This window comes from Myiozetetes cayanensis, unplaced genomic scaffold (assembly GCF_022539395.1).
Source record: "Myiozetetes cayanensis isolate MyiCay16 unplaced genomic scaffold, myiCay2020 scf5-8, whole genome shotgun sequence".
Classification (NCBI taxonomy): Eukaryota; Metazoa; Chordata; class Aves; order Passeriformes; family Tyrannidae; genus Myiozetetes; species Myiozetetes cayanensis.
Window position 1 is genome coordinate 8,206,727 of NW_026087742.1, and position 18,659 is coordinate 8,225,385.

The 18,659-nt window shown below is 38.9% G+C and overlaps 1 protein-coding gene across 1 annotated transcript in view; it reads left to right on the forward strand.

The window, feature by feature from the left end:
- ROBO1 (roundabout guidance receptor 1) overlaps window positions 1–18,659 on the forward strand; it is a 703,140-nt gene that overhangs the window by 322,554 nt on the left and 361,927 nt on the right. Inside the window, 1 exon segment of the mRNA XM_050332388.1 lies at window positions 17,421–17,504. Within this exon segment, the coding sequence (XP_050188345.1) occupies window positions 17,421–17,504 (84 nt within the window).

Below are 18,659 nucleotides of genomic sequence, written 5' to 3' on the forward strand. Positions count from 1 at the left end.
ATATGCACATTCTGAGTGTATTTTGATACCCCATTGATTAATTGCAGAATGATGTGATAAGGTGCATTTATAGTGCACCTGGGACTTCTCCCCTGCAGCCCTGCTATTGAGGCAAATCTCCTGGTGTCACCACTAATAGTCTTTCCAGGATCAAAGGTTGAAGGTCACCTGGCTAACAAACCATGAAGGTTAGAAGCAGGAGCATCAAACCATGAGAAAGGATGGATCCTCAGCTTTGCTTGGGGAAGAGAGCCTTTAGCCTCAAGCCATGGAAAGTCCCACAACACCAGGCCTTAACAGTGTGCTGGGTTTGTGCCTGTAAAAGCCATTTCACACTGTAGCTGGAGTTTTTCAAGCTAATTATTTTTCTCTGCTTTGGGACTCAAAAATAATGTAATTCTCCTTCTCTCAGATTTTGAAAAAAAGAAAAAAAAAGAACTGGCAAAAATGTCAATATATTATAAATAACTTGGAGGAAAAAAATTGGAAGAGAATGTTACCACACAACAATGACACATGGACCCTCCATATGGCATTTGTAGATGCCAAGATTTTTTTTGTCTGGACTTCTTTGTCTTGAGGATAACCTGGCCAGGCTGCAGCTAGCCCAGCTTCATGTAGCAAAAATATTTAGACCACATGATTTACTCTTTCCAGATTAGACTTTTTGATATATTTAAAATGTCACTAATTCCTTAAACTACAAAAGACCAATCTGTTGTGTCTCTTCACCTAGACATGATCCCAGAAATCAGTTTGGTGGGTGACAAGGAGTGCTTTCATACAACAGAGGATAAAAAACCCACTCATTTTGCAGTTCAATTCTTAATACAAATTAGCAGAACCTGAGCCAACAGTTTTAGAAGCTGCTGATAAGGTTTCTCCAAATGGGGTTTTGCATGCAATGAGACACTGGGAAGAAAGAAAGTATATCCAGCTTGTAACATTTCAGAATCTCACTAAGTGGTATTGTGAAATGTCATGTTTAAATGCTGCAGGGGGCTCCTGTAGTACCTCAGAAATACCAGAAACAATTTTGACACTAACTAATAGTAATACAAAAGCTAATCTGTTGGGATGTTGTGTTCATATTTGATAGGCACAGTTATATTTTGTAGCTTAGGTGTCTGATACTATGAAGTATGGAGTTTGTAAGATTAAATTGTCACTTGATCATTTAAGAAACTTGAAGAAAGAACATTTTTGAATACTTAACATATTAGTATTTTTCTTTTTTTGCCAAAGGAAATCCCTGTTGTTACTTCTAAGACATGAATGGTGTTATGTGAGAAATTACTGTTTTACAAAATAGTGAATATCTATGCAGGCTCAGCAAAGTGCCGGCTTTCAGGAGTACTGGTGAATTTATGCTTGCAAAAGCTATTTCTTTTATGGGGTATAGCAGCTGATGTTTCTGAAGATGTAACTACAATGAAAATAGAGTGCCCTCTTTGAAGTTTCCGATGAGTAAGATAAGAATTGGATTTACACAATTCTTAAACATTCAACATTTAACAAGGTTAAGTGGTTAAGAAGTGTCTTAGATAAATGTATGCTTCATAACTTGGCAAGCCTTCAGATTCTTACTGAAACATTGTGGATATTGTAACTTATGGTAATGATAAAGACATTAAGACAAATTTCAATTTGCTATGGACATGTATATTGTATAATTCATTAGTCTTTTATTCCTAAGATTGTAAGATTGATAAAGAGAGGCTCGGGAACAGATCCACAGAGGTGTCTGGCATCTTAGTGCCTGTCTGGATTTGAGTACTATTGATCTGATTCTGGTAACTCAGCAAGAAAGTGACAGATGAAGATATTTGATTTCAAAAGTTAGCAGCTGAGATGGTTTCCAGGCTAGCAGTCTTTCTTTGAAAATGTCTGTCACTCCTTAAGATTTCCTCTTCTTTAAAGCTGTCTTGATTCCAGGAGTCACAGCATTCTCTAAAATACCTTCTCCTTTGTTTTCTTCCCAAGCAATCAGTCACAAACTGTTTCCTGTAAATTAAAAGAACTTTTGTCAGCATGACCTTATTTGCTGCAGCACATACAGAACTTCGCCTCAGCAATCAATTTTCTTCCACGTGAATACTTACGACTGGCATTAGGGTTTATATTTTCCTTTGTTGGGAGAAGGACTTGGAAGAAGAGAGAAAAATAGAAGACAGCCATCAAAGCCTGCATTTTATATTTGATTTCATATTAGCCATGTAAACATAAACCTAGATTTTTAAAAAGTATAATGTTTAATTAAAAAATATAACGTTTAAAGGTATTTTTCAGAAGTAAACATTAAATGTGAATCTTATTCAGAATGTTACAGACTAAACACATTCAGAGGAAGTGAAAAATTTGGACATGCTTACTGATCCTTTCCTAAAAGTTGGAAATGCTTCTTTGTATGTTAATCAGCTAATTATTTATTGATCTGGAAATGTTCATGAAGGCAGGAGATGTCCCTATTTGGGTTTTATAATATCTTTGGCTTGCTTGGTGCCTTTGGCTAGCTATGCTAAAACTTCGGAAGCAGTCGACCTTGTACTGAGGTCTGAAAGCACCAAAACACAGAGATCATCAGGCTATTGGGACATTTACTGGTTACTTCACTCCCTGTACCAGCTCCAGCATTACAGGCTTTTAAACCTGGAGCTGGAAGGCTTGGCTGTGGAAATCTGAAGAGAGCAACTTCCTTGAGACAACTTGACTCTAAACACTGTGGCATCTCTGATCTCCAGCTTTAAAACGGAGGTGATAGCAATGCCTCCTCCAGCTTGCCAACTTTTGGGGAGAAAGTATTAATTCACATTTGGAAAACATTCAGCCGTGGTGTCTGCAAATTTATTGGTTTTGAAGAAGTCTTCTTCCTAATCAGCATTCAGTGTCTACATACATCAAACATTTTGTACTTCAGTTGCTTGTTGACTGCATATCATCTGTTCTCTGCACTGGGAGAACACTCTGATAGGGTCACAGAATTAATGACTTAAGGTGTGCCTTGGGAAGTTATGGTAAGATTCAGTTGTGTAGCTTCACTTCCACAATATCTGAGGTTTCCAGTTTGTGGCTTTGTGACTATACAGGAGGTTTTTTTTTTGCTTGCAAAGGTTTTTGGTTGGGAGTGGTGGGGTGGGTCATATCATAACTGCGCATTATTTGTTGCTGTTGACTAAACTAACTGAGTCTGTATCTGGCTGCACTCTTTTCACTGAGACTCAGGCAACAGTCTGTGCTGTTTTTAATGCTTCTTCATTATCACTTTATTTCTGTTGTCTCTGGATGCCTGCAAAGACAGAGAGGAATCAGACTTGCAAGGGACGGCTCTCACCCCCTTAAAGTAATTCCTGAGAATATCAGAGGGACGAAAGAGAAAAAGCTCTGTGTTCTCACCCCTTCAGACTTTCTGCTTTTCTCCCTTTCCACGCTATAATTCCACCTCCCCCGGGCCCCTGGAAGGCTCCCCTCGCTGAGCTCGGCGGGGCTCCAGCCCCGGCTGGGGCCGTCCCGTCGGGGGCTCTTCTCCATCCCGGAGCCTCTCCCTGTGCCTGAGAGCTGCATGAGACACCCGCAGGGTTCTACCCAGTGTCCTTGCAAAGCCAGATCCGTCTCTGTTTTCCTCAGATATCTGTTTTCGGGTTTTCCTCAACTTTGGCTTATTTTCAGCTAACAGAACTTAAACAGCGGAGCATTTGAAAAAAAATAAAAAGCAAACCAAAAAAAAGACACAAACAAAACGTTAGGGGTCTTTAGGCTTGATTAGGGAAAATTTTTGCTTTTGAGAAACAGGGGTTTTAAATGAAGAAAATGTATAAAAAGGTCCTTGCAAAGGTTGAACTTTCTAAATACACATCGAATAAAAGAGTAAGTGATTGAATCGGTCTCCGAATGAAGGACAGGTGATTATTTGAGCTGTTTAGTTGAAAAATGAAAACCAGTTGCACAGGAAAGAATGGTTATATTTTGTCAGGGGAAGGTCAAAGAAAAATACCAGCACTGCTTCCAGAAGTTTTAAAAGACATATTGTGTTGATAGGGTGATATTTGATATGTTGTGCTGTGTTTTGGTCTAATACTTGTTTATCTCTCTATACCTTTCTTCACAGACTGAAGTCAATTGCACAAAGTGCAGCACATCCTTTCTCCCCTTGTAAGAAAGATAATTTCCCTTTCTTTCATTGATTATCTTTCTTCAAAACAGACAAACATTAGGGTGAGAGTCATGTTCTCTGCTCTTTGCATTTCACTGAGAGCAATAAGCAAAACCCTGTAAGTTGCCTGTGAAATCAGATGTGTGCAGAAATGGAATGTTTCTCCCTTGCCTCATCTTCAGATACTGGTAGACTGAAGAAACCGTATTCTCAGATACCTATTTCACATTTTCCTCTGACTGAGCAAAGTTTCACAAGCAGACCAGTACCCCTGAGTTTTGTGTAAAAGTGGCACTTAACATGTAAAAGATCCTCAGCTGATACAGTTCTGTTCAAATCCCTTTTAGTTCCTATCAATATACTACTTCCAGGGATCACCTGGTGTGTATAATGTGATATTTCCTGGTGTGATTACATGAATGTGTCCTATAATTTAAGAACAGCAAACCTATTGTATAATAATCATTCTTAACTGCAGTTTCAAACGTTTATCATTGAAATGTTTTTTTCTCTAAAATTAATATCGTTCCTTTCACCTTGGTTGGATGATGCATATAAGAATGAACACAAAAGAGAATCAATATAGTCATTAAATGACTTGCCCACAGGATATGATAAATGAGAGGCCAGCTTAAATTCGACTAAATTTTCTTTGATACTGTATCATCAGAAAAATCTTCATGTGCCTGTGGCATTTCTTATCAAGTGAATTTTTTTCTACTTATGAATAGCCTGTATTTTCAATTGTAAGAATCCAAATAGTGGAATTGGAGTCAGTCATTCATATTTACAAATATGAAATATGTTATTTGTACTCATGTTGCAAATTCAGATTATGAAATACACGTTGATAAATTCAGCTGAGTGGGATGAGGAAGGGCTTGGAGGTGTTTCACTCTAGGCTGAGTTTCCACAGAATGGGGTTTCTGCTGTCACAGAGTCAGCATCTTTTGGATATCCTGCTCTAGTGTTTCCTATCCCCTTGCTAATCTTAACTAGCATCTTAAATAAAGATGGAAGGAGTCTCAAAGCTATGTCTGAACTCATGGGTGTGAGGTGCAGTTACATTTTGTCTGCCTATTATTAGGACGAGAGTTTGCTACGCAATAAACTTCTGTCTTTTGGTTGTCTGGAGAAAGATACCTCTGGTGGCAGGCTTCAAGGAGAGCAGGGAAGGTTTTGTCTAGGACTTTGATTGGGATGACTGAGGGGGCAGGACCCTGAGACATGCTCAGACTGAATCCAGTCAAACATAATTATGTTCAAGTTTCAAGCTGATGAGAAAAGCCTTAACAGTAGCTTACCTGGGGAGCCTTCTTAGGCATGAGTGCCAATCAGTGTAAAACTAGTTAACATTCAGTCAATGCTTATGTAAAACTTTATTTATTTATTTTAGTTTTTAACCCAGTTTGCTTTCATCACTGAACATAAAACTTTACTTCTGTTGTATCTGTCAGTGGATATTTTTCTTAGACTAAATGCATCTTCAAAATCATAGCCATTTGCTGTAACCTCTTAGAAATATAAAAACTATAAGGAAAACATCTTAGACAGCATTTAATTATATTCGTTCTAGTGACAAATGTTTCTGTTTTCATTGCTCAGTGTTTTGTAGCTAAGAAAAAGTTCTAAAATATTTGACAGCTTCAGGAGGTTTTCCTGAGGTACATTTGAAATAGTCTTCACCTCAGATGTAAGCTCTTTTTCAATGACTTGCTTAATGCTTCAGTTGTATTCAGTTTTGAGCACTTACGTACACTTACAGCTTATTTATCTCCAGTGTTATATTTTCAAGATTATATCACAATTCCTTCATCACTCTACAGCTGTAGAACAACAGCAAGGCAAGATTTGGTAGAGTTAGATAAACTGTAAAGCTTGAGCAATGGGCATGATGTGGTAGACTCAGTAGTTTCTTTTGTTTTAAGTTCCCTGACTCTCTTCTGGGGTTTTCTTTTTCTATTTAAAATATAAAATTGTTGTAATAAAACAATACCATTCTGTGTTGCTTTACTTTCTAACTCGTGTTCAATGTCAGATCAGTCTCTAGCTGGATGTGTTATTTGATCCAATGTGTTACTCTCTTTTTTTCACATCTAGCACCTTCTGAAATTACAGTGTTTTTCCAGGAATTTTCTGTAGTCTGGCCTCCTAAAATGAAATATGATTAATTTCCTTCAATATGCTAAATATACTTTTCTTTCTTTGGGTGGTTTTTGTATTATTTTGTGGGTTTGTATTGTTCTCCTGTCTCCTTTTCCCGTAATCTTTCATACCTATATTCCCACCAAATCAAATAAAATAGACTTGAAGCCTGTAAAAATATTAAATGTCTTCCCATTTTGTTCTGTTGTGTGGTAGGAGTTTAGTATGCTATTTGCAATAATCTCAGATATACCTAGAAATATCTAATATCATAATATGCTGAGGTTCCAAACTAGCAAACATTTAGACACAGCATGCAGTCTTTTAAATTTAATAGCAGTAATGGTGTACCACTGAGTTATGAACCAGCAGTTGTTTGCTACTGATAGGTTATGTGTGCAGGTCTGGATCAATGGATCTGTGATTATCCATACCTTGATCTTCGATGTACTCCGTGATGTGATGTACTTAAACTCTGCTGCATGTACACCACCCCTGGAGTGCTGTGTCCAGCTCTGGGCCCCTCAGTTCAGGAAGGACATTGAGGTGCTGGTCCAGAGAAGAGCAACCAGGCTGGTGAAGGGACTGGAGCACAAGCCCCGTGAGGAGAGGCTGAGGGAGCTGGGGTTGTTTAGCCTGGAGAAGAGGAGGCTCAGGGATGACCTCATCACTCTCTACAACTCCCTGACAGGAGGTTGTAGCCAGGTGGGGATCGGTCTCTTTTCCCAGGCAATCAGCAGTAGGACAAGAGGGCACAGGCTTAAGCTCTGCCAGGGGAGGTTTAGTTTGGATATTAGAAAGAAGTTCTTAACAGAGAGAGTGATCAGGCATTGGAATGGCCTGCCCAGGGAGGTGGTGGATTCACCGTCCCTGGAGGTTTTTAAGATGAGGCTGGATGTGGCACTGAGTGCCATGATCTGGTAATCACAGTGGGGTTGGATCAAGGGTTGGACTTGATAGTCTTGGAGGTCTCTTCCAACCCAGTTAATTCTATGATTCCATGATTCTATTTGGGTTTAAATGTTGTTCTTTGTAGTGAACTGAAGTTTTCAGCTGGAGACCTAACTTGATTATAAGCTTCCCTATTGACTAGATAATAAAAATGTTGCTGAGGGACACTTGCTTAGTCTGTTGACACATCTGCTGTGCTCTAACAGCAAGGGTTGGGAGCTGCTGTGTGGGGCCCCACAGCTGGGGCACCCTGGGGCTGAGGTCTCAGCCAGGAACAACCAGAGAGGAACCCTGAGGGCACCAGGGCATGCAGGAGTTGGGAAGGGGCTGCTGATGGCCACTCCAGGGCTCAGGCCGTGCGCCCTTATCAGCATCCTGTGGGAGCATGCAATGCTCAGATGGAAGCCAGGGCATCACCTTCCCTGCTGGAATGCCAGTGCTGGGTAGCAGTCACTCTAGCCACCTAGGGAGAAAGCATCTCGTTCTGATTTTATCCAGTTTGACATGTTTAAGTTTGCTGAGGATCTCTGCTAGAGGTGCTTGAGGGCCCCAACAATATGGAACCAATCACGCCAGAAACATATGATATGTATATGATGTTGCTTCAGAAGTATTTTTTATTTCCTACCCAAAGCAGCTGCACCAACACGTTAAATGAAGGTAGGACAAACAAACAATCAGGGCTTGCTAAAGAAATTTTTCTTTTTTTCAGGCTGTCACTCTTGCAGTGTTGTGCTTAAGGTCAGAGATATTAAAGCTGTGACCTAGTCAGCAATGATACACTTGGGAAACTTTCTACACGTAAATCTGACACAATGAATTCTAAGTCATCTGTGCTTCCATTTTCAGTTCATTACTGTCATGATAAATGGGTACCTTATTACAAGCAGCCTAATTTCCTGGTCTCTAGCACTATGGGTTTTCTGGTTTTGCTTGTTAGGGGTGGCTGAGCTGTTTCCTTCTATTTGCCATTTGGTTATTCTGCATTTACCAATGCACACACTGAAGCTTCTGATAAGGTTATGTCTTACTGGGCAGTTTATCTCAAAGGTCTGGTTGGTTTTTGAACATAGATATGTCATCTGGTCCATCTTTACCACTATGATATCATGTTATCCATCAAAATTTTGATGTGGCTGGGTTTGTTCTTTGCACTGGCATTGTTCTCATTTGTGTAGTTTAAAACATATAATTTTTCAGTGTTCATACTTTATTGCTCTGGGCTTCGTGCTTCCAGTTACAGATCTAATTATTTCAGGGATTCCTGTGGATCTATTGAAGGTCCTATTTTGTTTCAAAATTACTGCCTCTAGCTAGTAATTCCTATGCTCAATGTACACAATATTACAAATTGACAATATTTAGAGAAATCTGTAGATCCTTGTAAACCCAAGTACCCCTTGCTGTGTTGTATGATTTCTTATCTGGTATTAATTTTGCAGAGCTGAATTTTGACAAGATAGAAGAGTTATTGATTGTTCCCCTCCTTGGTTATTTAATTTCATCATTGTTCTCTTTTGACTGCAGTTTAAGTTCATAAACTTGGAGCAATTTTTGACCTTGTGCTTTCTTTTGAGGCTAACATTAATCATATTGAGAAATGAGATTCCCAGCTGGAAGATGCTGAAGAACCATTAGGAACTATTAAATTAACTTACCACTATTTTATGAATCTTTCCTGGTTTAGACTGAGAATTATTAAGTTGATTGGGACATATGTGTATGTTTCATTATGAGCTAGATAGTAATTGCTAATTCTTTATTTGTGGCTCTTTCTCCCATTTCCCTGAAGTATTCACAGCTGTGCTAACAGAACCCTGCATACAGTCAATGGGAGCATTTTGCTGCTTTAACAAGAAAGGGCTTCAGCCTAATATCAAATTTTCCAGGCAAATGCTTCCATGCTCCATCATTTGTTTTCTTAAGGATATGTTTTTGAGCAGTGAGTAGTCAGCTCAGGTAAACAAAGCAAGGAGGAACACCTGTTGTACAGCTTCTCTTCTCTCTGAGGCCCAAACTCAAAAACCTCCTTTGTAGAATACATTTCGTTACGCCACACAGAAGCGGTAGCTCTGCAGAAGAGCTTTACAGCAAAAAAAAAAAGACAAAAATTTTCCAGAAGTCCTTAACTCTACTTAGTATGAATAAAAGAAGAAGTTCTTTGGATTTAAAAAAAAAAAAAAAAAAAAATGGTTTTGCAAGTGAGAATCATTTAATACATTTGAAAGGTGAATAGGAAAGAGAATTCTGGACAGACTCGACTTACTACCCCTTTGCATGGATATGTGTTTGTGATTTGATGATGCTTGTAGCTTACTGTAAATTTATTCTTGTAGACATGGGATGTTTTTCTACTCCATGCCTTTTTGCAAGTCAGTGTGAATATTTGTTTACCTTGCAAGTCACCTTTTCACTTCACTTCAAAATCATCCCTGTGCATTCCCTACCAAATAGCTTTCCTGGTAGGCCACAAAGACTTTAATTGTAAACTGCAACAGGGTTAAACCTTCATTTTTTTAATCCTTGAATCACCCCATAGGCTATAGCATGTTTTTGCTTTGTACTGAGGACAGGTTAAAGACAATATGAGTGGGTTTAGGTACAAAAGGATGGCAACCTTTTGAGCCTGTCCTATCTGCTAGTTTCTCTCTCACAGCCAAAGGGCTGGGATTGTTGGAGGCAAAAAGGAAGGGAAGGCAGAGAAGAGCAACATCCAGACACATTTCCTTAAGAAATCCATGTGCTAAGGGTATCAGTAATCACAGTGTGACTGAAGTCACTGTTGGAAGGTAGAAAATGCGCTGCCAACAGCAAAATGGTTCAAAGTGTTGCATTTCCAAAAGGAGGGGGAGGCAAACCAAAGCAGAATAGCTAGAAATACAGCTAGGAGTGCCTTCTGAAACAAAAGGACCTGTGATTCTTGTGCTATCAGAAAGAGACTTCCTTGCTTAAATATCTGTTAAGCTGACTTAATGTGCCAGTGCAGTCCCTTGCTGGACAGTGTATTAGTGCAACTATGTCTATTATTTCTATAAACAAGCATTGACATACATTGATTTAATATTATTCTTCATGCTGAGCTGTGCAGATAGACTAGTAAAATGTAAATGACACAGCTGTGTTGCAGATATATCTTTGACAACTCAGAAGATGACTTTGCATATTCAGAAAAGCGAGGGAATGAGGAAGGACTTTCTCAGCACTTGAATTGTGTACATCCCCTTCAGTATTCATTTTTAAGGTAGTTTTAATTTTAAATCATGTCACTGTAAGGCTGCTGGTGCGTTGAATTAGTTCCTGCATTTTCTTTGTTAGTCATTAATGAGGGAAATTCATCACTTTCCTAAAATTCACCACTCAGCTGAATAAAATAAGGAGTAATTAGCATGGTAGATTTCTTGCTGTGTTCTATCTCTACAATAAAGAAAAAGTGAACCCATTTTTTTGCTACTATTTTGGGGGCAGCTACTTGTAAAGCAGCTGCATAATTCAGCCTTGAAACCTACTTGTAGGGCTGAAATCATAGAAGCAACAGCTCCAGGGGTTAATGCCTGGAGGACTGGGTGTAGTCTCAGAGAGTTTATTAAAATAGTTAGGGGATTATTGCAAGAAGTCCAGTGGAATTGGAGGATTGCATGGGAAGCTTGCATAACCAGTTCTTCAGCTGTACATGGTATTAGTTGCTATTATTTAAAATGTCTTGATAGTAGTTCCCACCATAATCAGAACTTTCTTGAGAAACACGTAAGTTTACTTGGAAGAAAACAAAACAAGAGATCTCCTAAGAGGGAGAAAATTCCCTAAAGTAAGGCAAAGTTCAGAGCTTGCAGTAAAAAGAAAATACAAAATACTGATAAGAAATCTGTGTCAGGTAGGCCTTATGCATATGCCATATTGAACATAGTCATGATGAGCAGTGAGCACTTCAGAACAACTCATTTATTTTTGTATTTTCTGGAGAAAAGTTGCTTGTTGCCTCGGAGAAGAAAATTCTGTTATACATCTGGTTGTCCCTTCCTCAGAAAATGGCTTCTTGTCCTTAATTAATCATAGGGCCTTACAGAGGCTGGTGATGGGTCTCTTATCTACCCCTGCAACTAAAGCAGCTGGGGCCACCACCTGTTAACTCACTTCCAGCACCATTTAATTAGCTGTTACCTTCAGGTTTGTCCGGCAGGGCAAGGAGTGGGGCTGTGTTGAAGTTGCTAACACCTTTGTTTGATACCTACTTGATAAATAAAGAAATTAATAAGAAAGATGCAACAAGGTTGTTCACTGCTTTTGCATAACTTGAAGTCCTCACTCGTCTCCTTTTTTTGAGTTAAAGATTGATATTGAATGAATTGTGAAAATAAAGGAAAGGAAGGGTGTTGGAATAGCACCCACTACTGAGGTTTTGTCAGGATTTCAGTCACATGCACTGTTCTTTGATGACAGCAAAAAAAAAAAAAATCCTCAAATCGTTAAATAAAAGCTTTATTCTTCCTTGTTTTAGAAAAATTCATTTCTAAGGGGGGTTTTAACACCATGAAGTGTTCTTTTCTAGTCAGAAAAATGTCTTTGGTGCGTAATAAATAACATTTCTGTACCTGTGCATGTGTACCTCTTATTTTAGAATACTGACTGAATTACTAGAACATACTTGTACAAACTATTAATAAAAATGCATTCTTTTGGGTTTATTTGTGATTTACTTGCCCCAGATCCCCAGATTAAGGACATTATGTGAGAGCAAATTCTTGCCTTTTCCTCTTATCTTAAATCTTTCTTAACTTTTAAAATGAGGCAGCTGAATGGTGTAAATTTTTAATGAAGGACTTCTTATTACTTGTGGAGACTCTTAGCTGATGAAAATGGTCATAACTCCCTGAAGTTATCCAATTTAAACAAGTTAACAGACTGAATGTGTAAGTCTCTATACAGGTGCTCTATTAAGCCTTTTGAAAAATAACAGACTATTTCCTTTGATATAAAATGAAACATTGGTAAGGATATTCATCAAATTAACCAGTTATATTGTTCATAGGTTTCTGATATAGAGCTGTGAGTGTTTACTAAACTGTGATAGTTAAAGGGCAGCCTAATTATTCCCAATTCTGCACATAGGTTTTTCCTTTTTGTTCCACATCTGAAAAATAGGTCTACATTCTTGAAAGCTTGTCTGTATTTTTCTAAATAAGCATGTAATTTTAGATAATACTTCCCTGTGCAAAAATTACCTCTCACAGATATATTAATTTGACTTTTAACAGTAGTTCTCCTTTAGGTACTCTCCTTACTTCTTACTTATACTCTGATGGCATAAAATGTTTTGTCATTATGAATAACCAACTGAAGAAATAGAATTAAATCAAATATTCCTTAAGATATATTATAGTGTATTTCTACTGTAACTCCAATGAAAACCTAGAATAAATCAAAATAATGAAAAAAGCCCTGGCTACTAATTTAGTTCCTCATCTTGGGTTTAGGTTTGATGCAGTCCCAGTTGGGCTTTTTTTCTGATGTCTCTTCCTGAATTTGTCTAGATCACTCGAAAGGAATCAATGGGAATTGATCCAATTTGTAGAACACAATTCTAATATTGATAGTAGTTTATATTCATTTGCTTCACCCTAATCTTTTATTAATGCTCATTTGCAAAATGCTGTTCATGCTGTTTCCTCCCAGTTTCGTACCCCCATGCTGATGGTGATAATGAAATTTTGAGAAACATAACGAGAAATAATGAAGTTATAGGTTTTGGAATTAAATAAGGTAAGAGTTACTATTTTTGTAGTCAGACATTTCTCAGTAGATGACTTGAATTTCAGATAAATAATGACCAGTGCAGAAACTCAGATACATGAGTAAGAAGCTATGTCTGTTTAGCTCTTTTCAATTTTTCTTTATGTCCACCAGGAGGATGGGCCAGGGCATCAATACTGAATAACTGGGGACTTTTAAGGATGCAGCATCAATAAAACATGTCATACAGACCTATCTCCTGGTTCAAAAGAAGCGATAACCGATGGCATCCCTTGCTGCTACCAGAGGGAAAAAAATTTACTGGTGACTTTTCTGTGAATAGCAGTGCCATGGTTAAAAGCATGCTTAACACAATTTTTGAGGTTAGGCTTGCACAACACACTTGAATGTAAGTAGCTGCAAAAATAAGTGTGCCTGTCTGGTCTGAGGTGCTGTAGGAGCCAAGAGAATGGGTAACGATGCTAAATATTTAGTATTTGGATTTTCTCATTATTTGGAAGAGTTTAAAGATATGTAAATTAAAACATGAGTGGTGTTTAGTGGTTCCTGGTGCAGCCCAATAAAGTGGAATAATGTAGAGATTTCAGTAGAAATTTTGTAGGGAAGGGTTCTCCACTTTCATGTAAATCTCCTGTGCTCTCCAACTGCCACTGGAGCACCTAAATTTGTTCTGAATCTGTATGATTAGGCAAAATCCTTGCTTCAAGGGTGTCATCTGTGCTTGGGCTGACTAAGCCTGAAAAAATTCCATCAAAAAGCTGGACTACTCAGTGCTGATAAACTTGGCACTCTCCTACCAAGTCAAAGTAAATGCTCATTGGTTTTTTTAATGGCTTGAGGTACTTGCCCCACGTAATGAGTGGTGGCTCTGGGGTTCCCCCTCTCAAATGAGGCATCTCTCAAATACCTCTGTGAAAGAAAAGTGTAGTAGCAATTGTTAAGGGGTGGTGGTTTGCTCCTTATTTTCTTATCACTAGTCAAGGCTTCACTTTTCACCTTCCTCTTCCAAAATAAAGTCATTTGGGAAAAGGAGAGGGCAACTTCCATTTGACTTCTTCCTGAAGTTTTGCACAGTTACAAGTAAAGTAATTTTTTGTTGAATTAAGTATTGGGTTTTGTTTTGTAGAGGTTGGGTGTTGTTTTTCGGGCTTGTTTGGTTGGTTTTGTTGTTTGAGGGTGTTTTTCCATAGTGAATCAACCAGTTACTGCCTAGGCATCTTTTGAAAGCTTAAGGGGTTTTTTTCAATAAAAATAGGGGTTTTTTTTTTCTCTTTTTTTGAACAGCTAAGAGATAAGAGACCTTGAAATCTTCTTGTCACCAAGATGTCCAGCCATATTAGAGAGCTGTTTTGAGGGCCATCTCTGTCGATTCTGTGAAACCTCTTAGGGAGTGATTATGGCATTTCTTTGAGGGGTGGGGCACCAAGTTCAGCCTCTGCTTTGACTCAGACTGAGCTGTAAATTTTTCAAACATCAGGTGAATTGTTCCTAGTTTTATAGTTTGTTTGCTTTAAGTATTTTTTGGCGTGGCAATTAGTTCAAAAAGTTTAATGTTGTAAAATCCTTCGTTATGTTTAGGAAAGCCAAGCTGAAAATTTCCTGATTCTACAGCACTTCAGTCATAGAAATATGTCATGGTCTTAACATTGAGGCCTTTTAACACCCATTCAACAGAGTGCCTTCACAGCAGCCTTACAATGAAATGTGCCATTTAAGTCAAGAGTTCTTCTGTTAAGTTTTAACAGGGACTCCCAAGCAAAGCTGGAACCTGTGACAGAGTTGAAATTAAATTCAGCCCAGCATAGAGGGCAACAGCACAAAACGTGCAGTGACATTGGTAGAATTCACCCACAGCAAGAACTGAACTTCAGCCATCATCGTTAGTAAGTCATTTTCAGCCAGAGACCGTAATTTAACATTAGTTAATCAGGTGGAAAAGTAGCATTTCTCGAAGCAGGAGAGAGCGAATAATGTCTGTGTAGTTTTAGATTGCAAATAACATTGACAATAAGAGATATAATGTAAATATCAATCGTGTTAAAAAGACACTAATGCCCTCATTTCCCTTCAGTGAGGGATTGAAGTCACTATTCTGATGCCTAAGTAACTGCAAGTGGTAGTAGGCTGGTTTGTAAAGCTGCTGCTTTCATGTCCTGTTGGCTTTATTAAATGCAGAGCGTTTCTTAATTGGAAACTGCTCCTGCTTAAACTTCTAAGTGAGCTTTGCTAAAGGGCGTTAGGACTGGTTGTTTTGTGAGGCGCTGTGAGGAGGATGGCCCATTGCTCGGAATGCCATGTCTGAGGAACTATCTTGGGGAAAAAAGTTCAATTTGTTATGCAATTATATTTTGCACATGACACCAGACATTACAGTGACACATGGAACACTTCCAGTAGCTTTCAGTGCCTCTTCTTCCTCCTTCATCATTATGAGCAGTGTCTGGATAAATCTCCTAGAAGGCAATCAATCTTTCAGAATGATCAGCAGGTTCATTGGCTGAAATCTTGGTCTGGGATTTCTGTAGTTGATTATAAACATTTTCCCTAAAAAAAGTGGACACAGCCTCTGCCTTTTAATTCAATAAAAAGTCCCATCCTTCTGTTCTTTACTGCTGTAATTTAAAACTTTGACCCAATCAACCCTTGAATGCAAATGAGAGAGCAATCTGGAGAAGCAGAGTGTTGATTCAGTCACTCTACAGCCATTTTCAGAGCAGATTTTAAAGATGTACGTGACATTGGCCATTAGTGAGCCAGCAAAGATGAATGGGCCAATAAATGAACATATTTCACTTCTTTCATCTGCCAAGATGAAACATCATCTTGGTGCTTGCCTGTTTTTTTTATGTTGTTTGGTCTTTTATTTTCTTAATTTGCACGACACTGTTTTGAAAAGCATGCTATCAATTCTTCAATTGACTTTTTAAAAGAATTATGTTTTGCCAATACGTCCCCTTGAGTGGATTGGTCTTGAGGATTTTGGTTTTCTGTACATTTTTCTCTGTAATTCCTTAAAAAGATTTTGATTTGTAAGGATGCTGTCTCTGTAAGATTGTTTGAAAAACAAATGGAGGAAATGAATGTTTGGCATCAGGTTTTAAAAATAAGATTGACTGAGCTAGAAAATTAGACACCCACAAAAAAATAATCTACTTAAGTTTTTTTCAATTTTAGTTTCATACTTAGGTGCTTTTGGTGTTTTGTGAAAGTTCAGAGTGATTCTTAGCAGCATGTGGGTTTGGTTGAAAAGGAACAGTTACTTTCAGTCATTATAGAATTCCAGAATATATCTGTGTGAGAGAGTAAAATATATCTTTCCTATTCAGGGTCTTTACAATAATTAATAAATTATTTGACACCTGTCAACAGAGAAAAAAGAAATAAGCAGCCTATTGTTGTGGTAGTGATATCATTGCAAAGAGATATGCTTCTTGCATTTTTTTTCTGAACTAAATATTAATATTTCTTTTTAGGTATTATCTGTTGGACAGTGCACTATTGAAAGTAAATAAAATAGGATTGAAGTTTAATAAACAATTTTGCATTAAAAGCAAAAATAAGTAGTCATATTGACAACGAATTCCTTTGGGTTGTGCTTGTTTTGTTTTCAGAGCAAGCGGGATTTTCATTTTATTTTTTTTGCTTGGAATGATTTGGTTCGTTATTATGAGTTATCCTCGTGGTGCTTTGCGGAGTTTGGATCAGCAGTTTTTCTCGGGGTCTTAAAACGTGTTCATTTATGTGTTTAGCTGACCAGCTGCCTTCCCTTTTTTTTAATTGTTTTTCTATGTGACATAAAAATGGATGTTTCCTTGAACTGAGAAAATGCCTCTTGCTCCTCGCGCAGCTAAACTGTTGCCTTTTGACGGAGGGGGCTCTTCCCCTTTCCCCTGCCCCATCTCCCCAAAGAGGTAGAGCAGCCCCCCTTCTGCTTGCCAAGACACAGCCACCCCAATCCCCCAAACCCCCCTCCCGCCTCCTCCCCACAAAGAGGTGAAGTCCCCTGAGCCTGTAATTGCCAGGAGATGAAGCGATGATGGGGAGTGATCACAGTCAATAGCTTTGATTAACAATAAGGTGGAAAATTAGCAATGCTAGCATTCAGCTCCCCTGCCTGCCCGGCCCCATATGCTCCCCGCAGGCTGCGCTGGCTGCTGAGCAGGGTGGCCACTCTGCGGAGTGACACTTGGAGTGGGCAGAGGGGGACGGCGGGGGCAGCATTTTTGGGGACCCCGGGCGATGCTCCCGGACGCCTTTGGCTGGGCTCCACCGGGCAGGAGGGGGAAGGACGAGGTGTGCCGTGCGCTGGCACTGTGGCTCTTGCTGTCATGTGTGGATCTGATTGTGTCTGGGCGTGTTGTGGTCAAAATGGCAACTCCTGTTACTCCTGTGACCCCATCAGCAGCTCTGGTGTTGTTTCCGACAGACTCCGAAGACCCAGAGAGGGGGAACGACAGCGGGACACCACTCCCCACCTCTGATAATGGCGACAATTCGCTGGGCTACACAGGTAGAGTGCACCTTTCCAAAATATTCCTGACTGCCTACTTCTGACACTTTCCACCTACATCTGCCATCACCACCTGTACACGTTTCTTTAATCACCTTTGCTGGCTGGCTATCTTTCACCATCACCCTAGAAGTTGAATATTGTTAATGTCGTTGGGAAATATTATTGTGGCTTTTAACTAACCAAGATGACTGTCCTCGTGTGTGTGTGTTAGTAGTTTTCAATTATTTAAGTGTTTAAAGTAGATTTCTCTTGTTGAAACAATGCACCCATTATTTTCCTTTGAACTGTATATATTAGTGCATGAGGCAATATATCATCCCAGAGAAATTTTTCCAAACACTACAGGGATTTTTCCATGTGTTTATTTAGGGGTTTTTTTTTCTTTGTTTCTGTTGTAAACAGAAGTAAAATATATTGCCGCAGGAAAGAAAATCCAAGTGAGACTAAACTGTGATTGGAGGAGAATCTGTTTCGTTGACTTCTGCTTTGCATAAACTAGAGAAATGTGTCTCTAGGCCAAATAAGAAAAGGCACAGATAAGCAGCACCATAAGGAGTATTGAAGCAGTGATCTGTGAGGGTCCCAGCTCTGTAACTCCTCTGCAGACTGAAATGTTACCCAGCTCCAGGAGTCACGCTCCTGACCACAGCCTGGGCTCAGCTACAGAGTCCTGGGTTTTCATGAACTCCTGGAAGTCCAGTGTGAATGAGATATTCTCCTACAGGGTACAAGAAGATGATAGACAGGTATAAGAGAGAGGGAGCAATTTCTAGTCTATTCATAAAACTTCAGGTCTCTTATATGCCACTTAGAATGATTGCAGCTTTCATCACCTGCCTCTCACAATCATCTCTGCATGTGGTTTTAAACCTTGACATGTAATTCTATTCCAGTTTAAAATACTTTTTTCTTTTTTTCTTTTTTCTGAAAAGGTAAAAAAGCAAAGCAATACAAATTCCCCCTCAGTCAAGATGCTTTCTTAGGAAAACATAGCATGAACTCTGCTGCATGGCGATTATTTAGACTTTTCTACCTTCTGAATATTCCTATTAATTTTTTTCTAAATTCTCTACCCTAGTCTCCAAGTTTCTCAGGTGCATGTCCTCTGATGCATAGGGGATCATCATATTGACAGAATGTAGCTCAAATAAT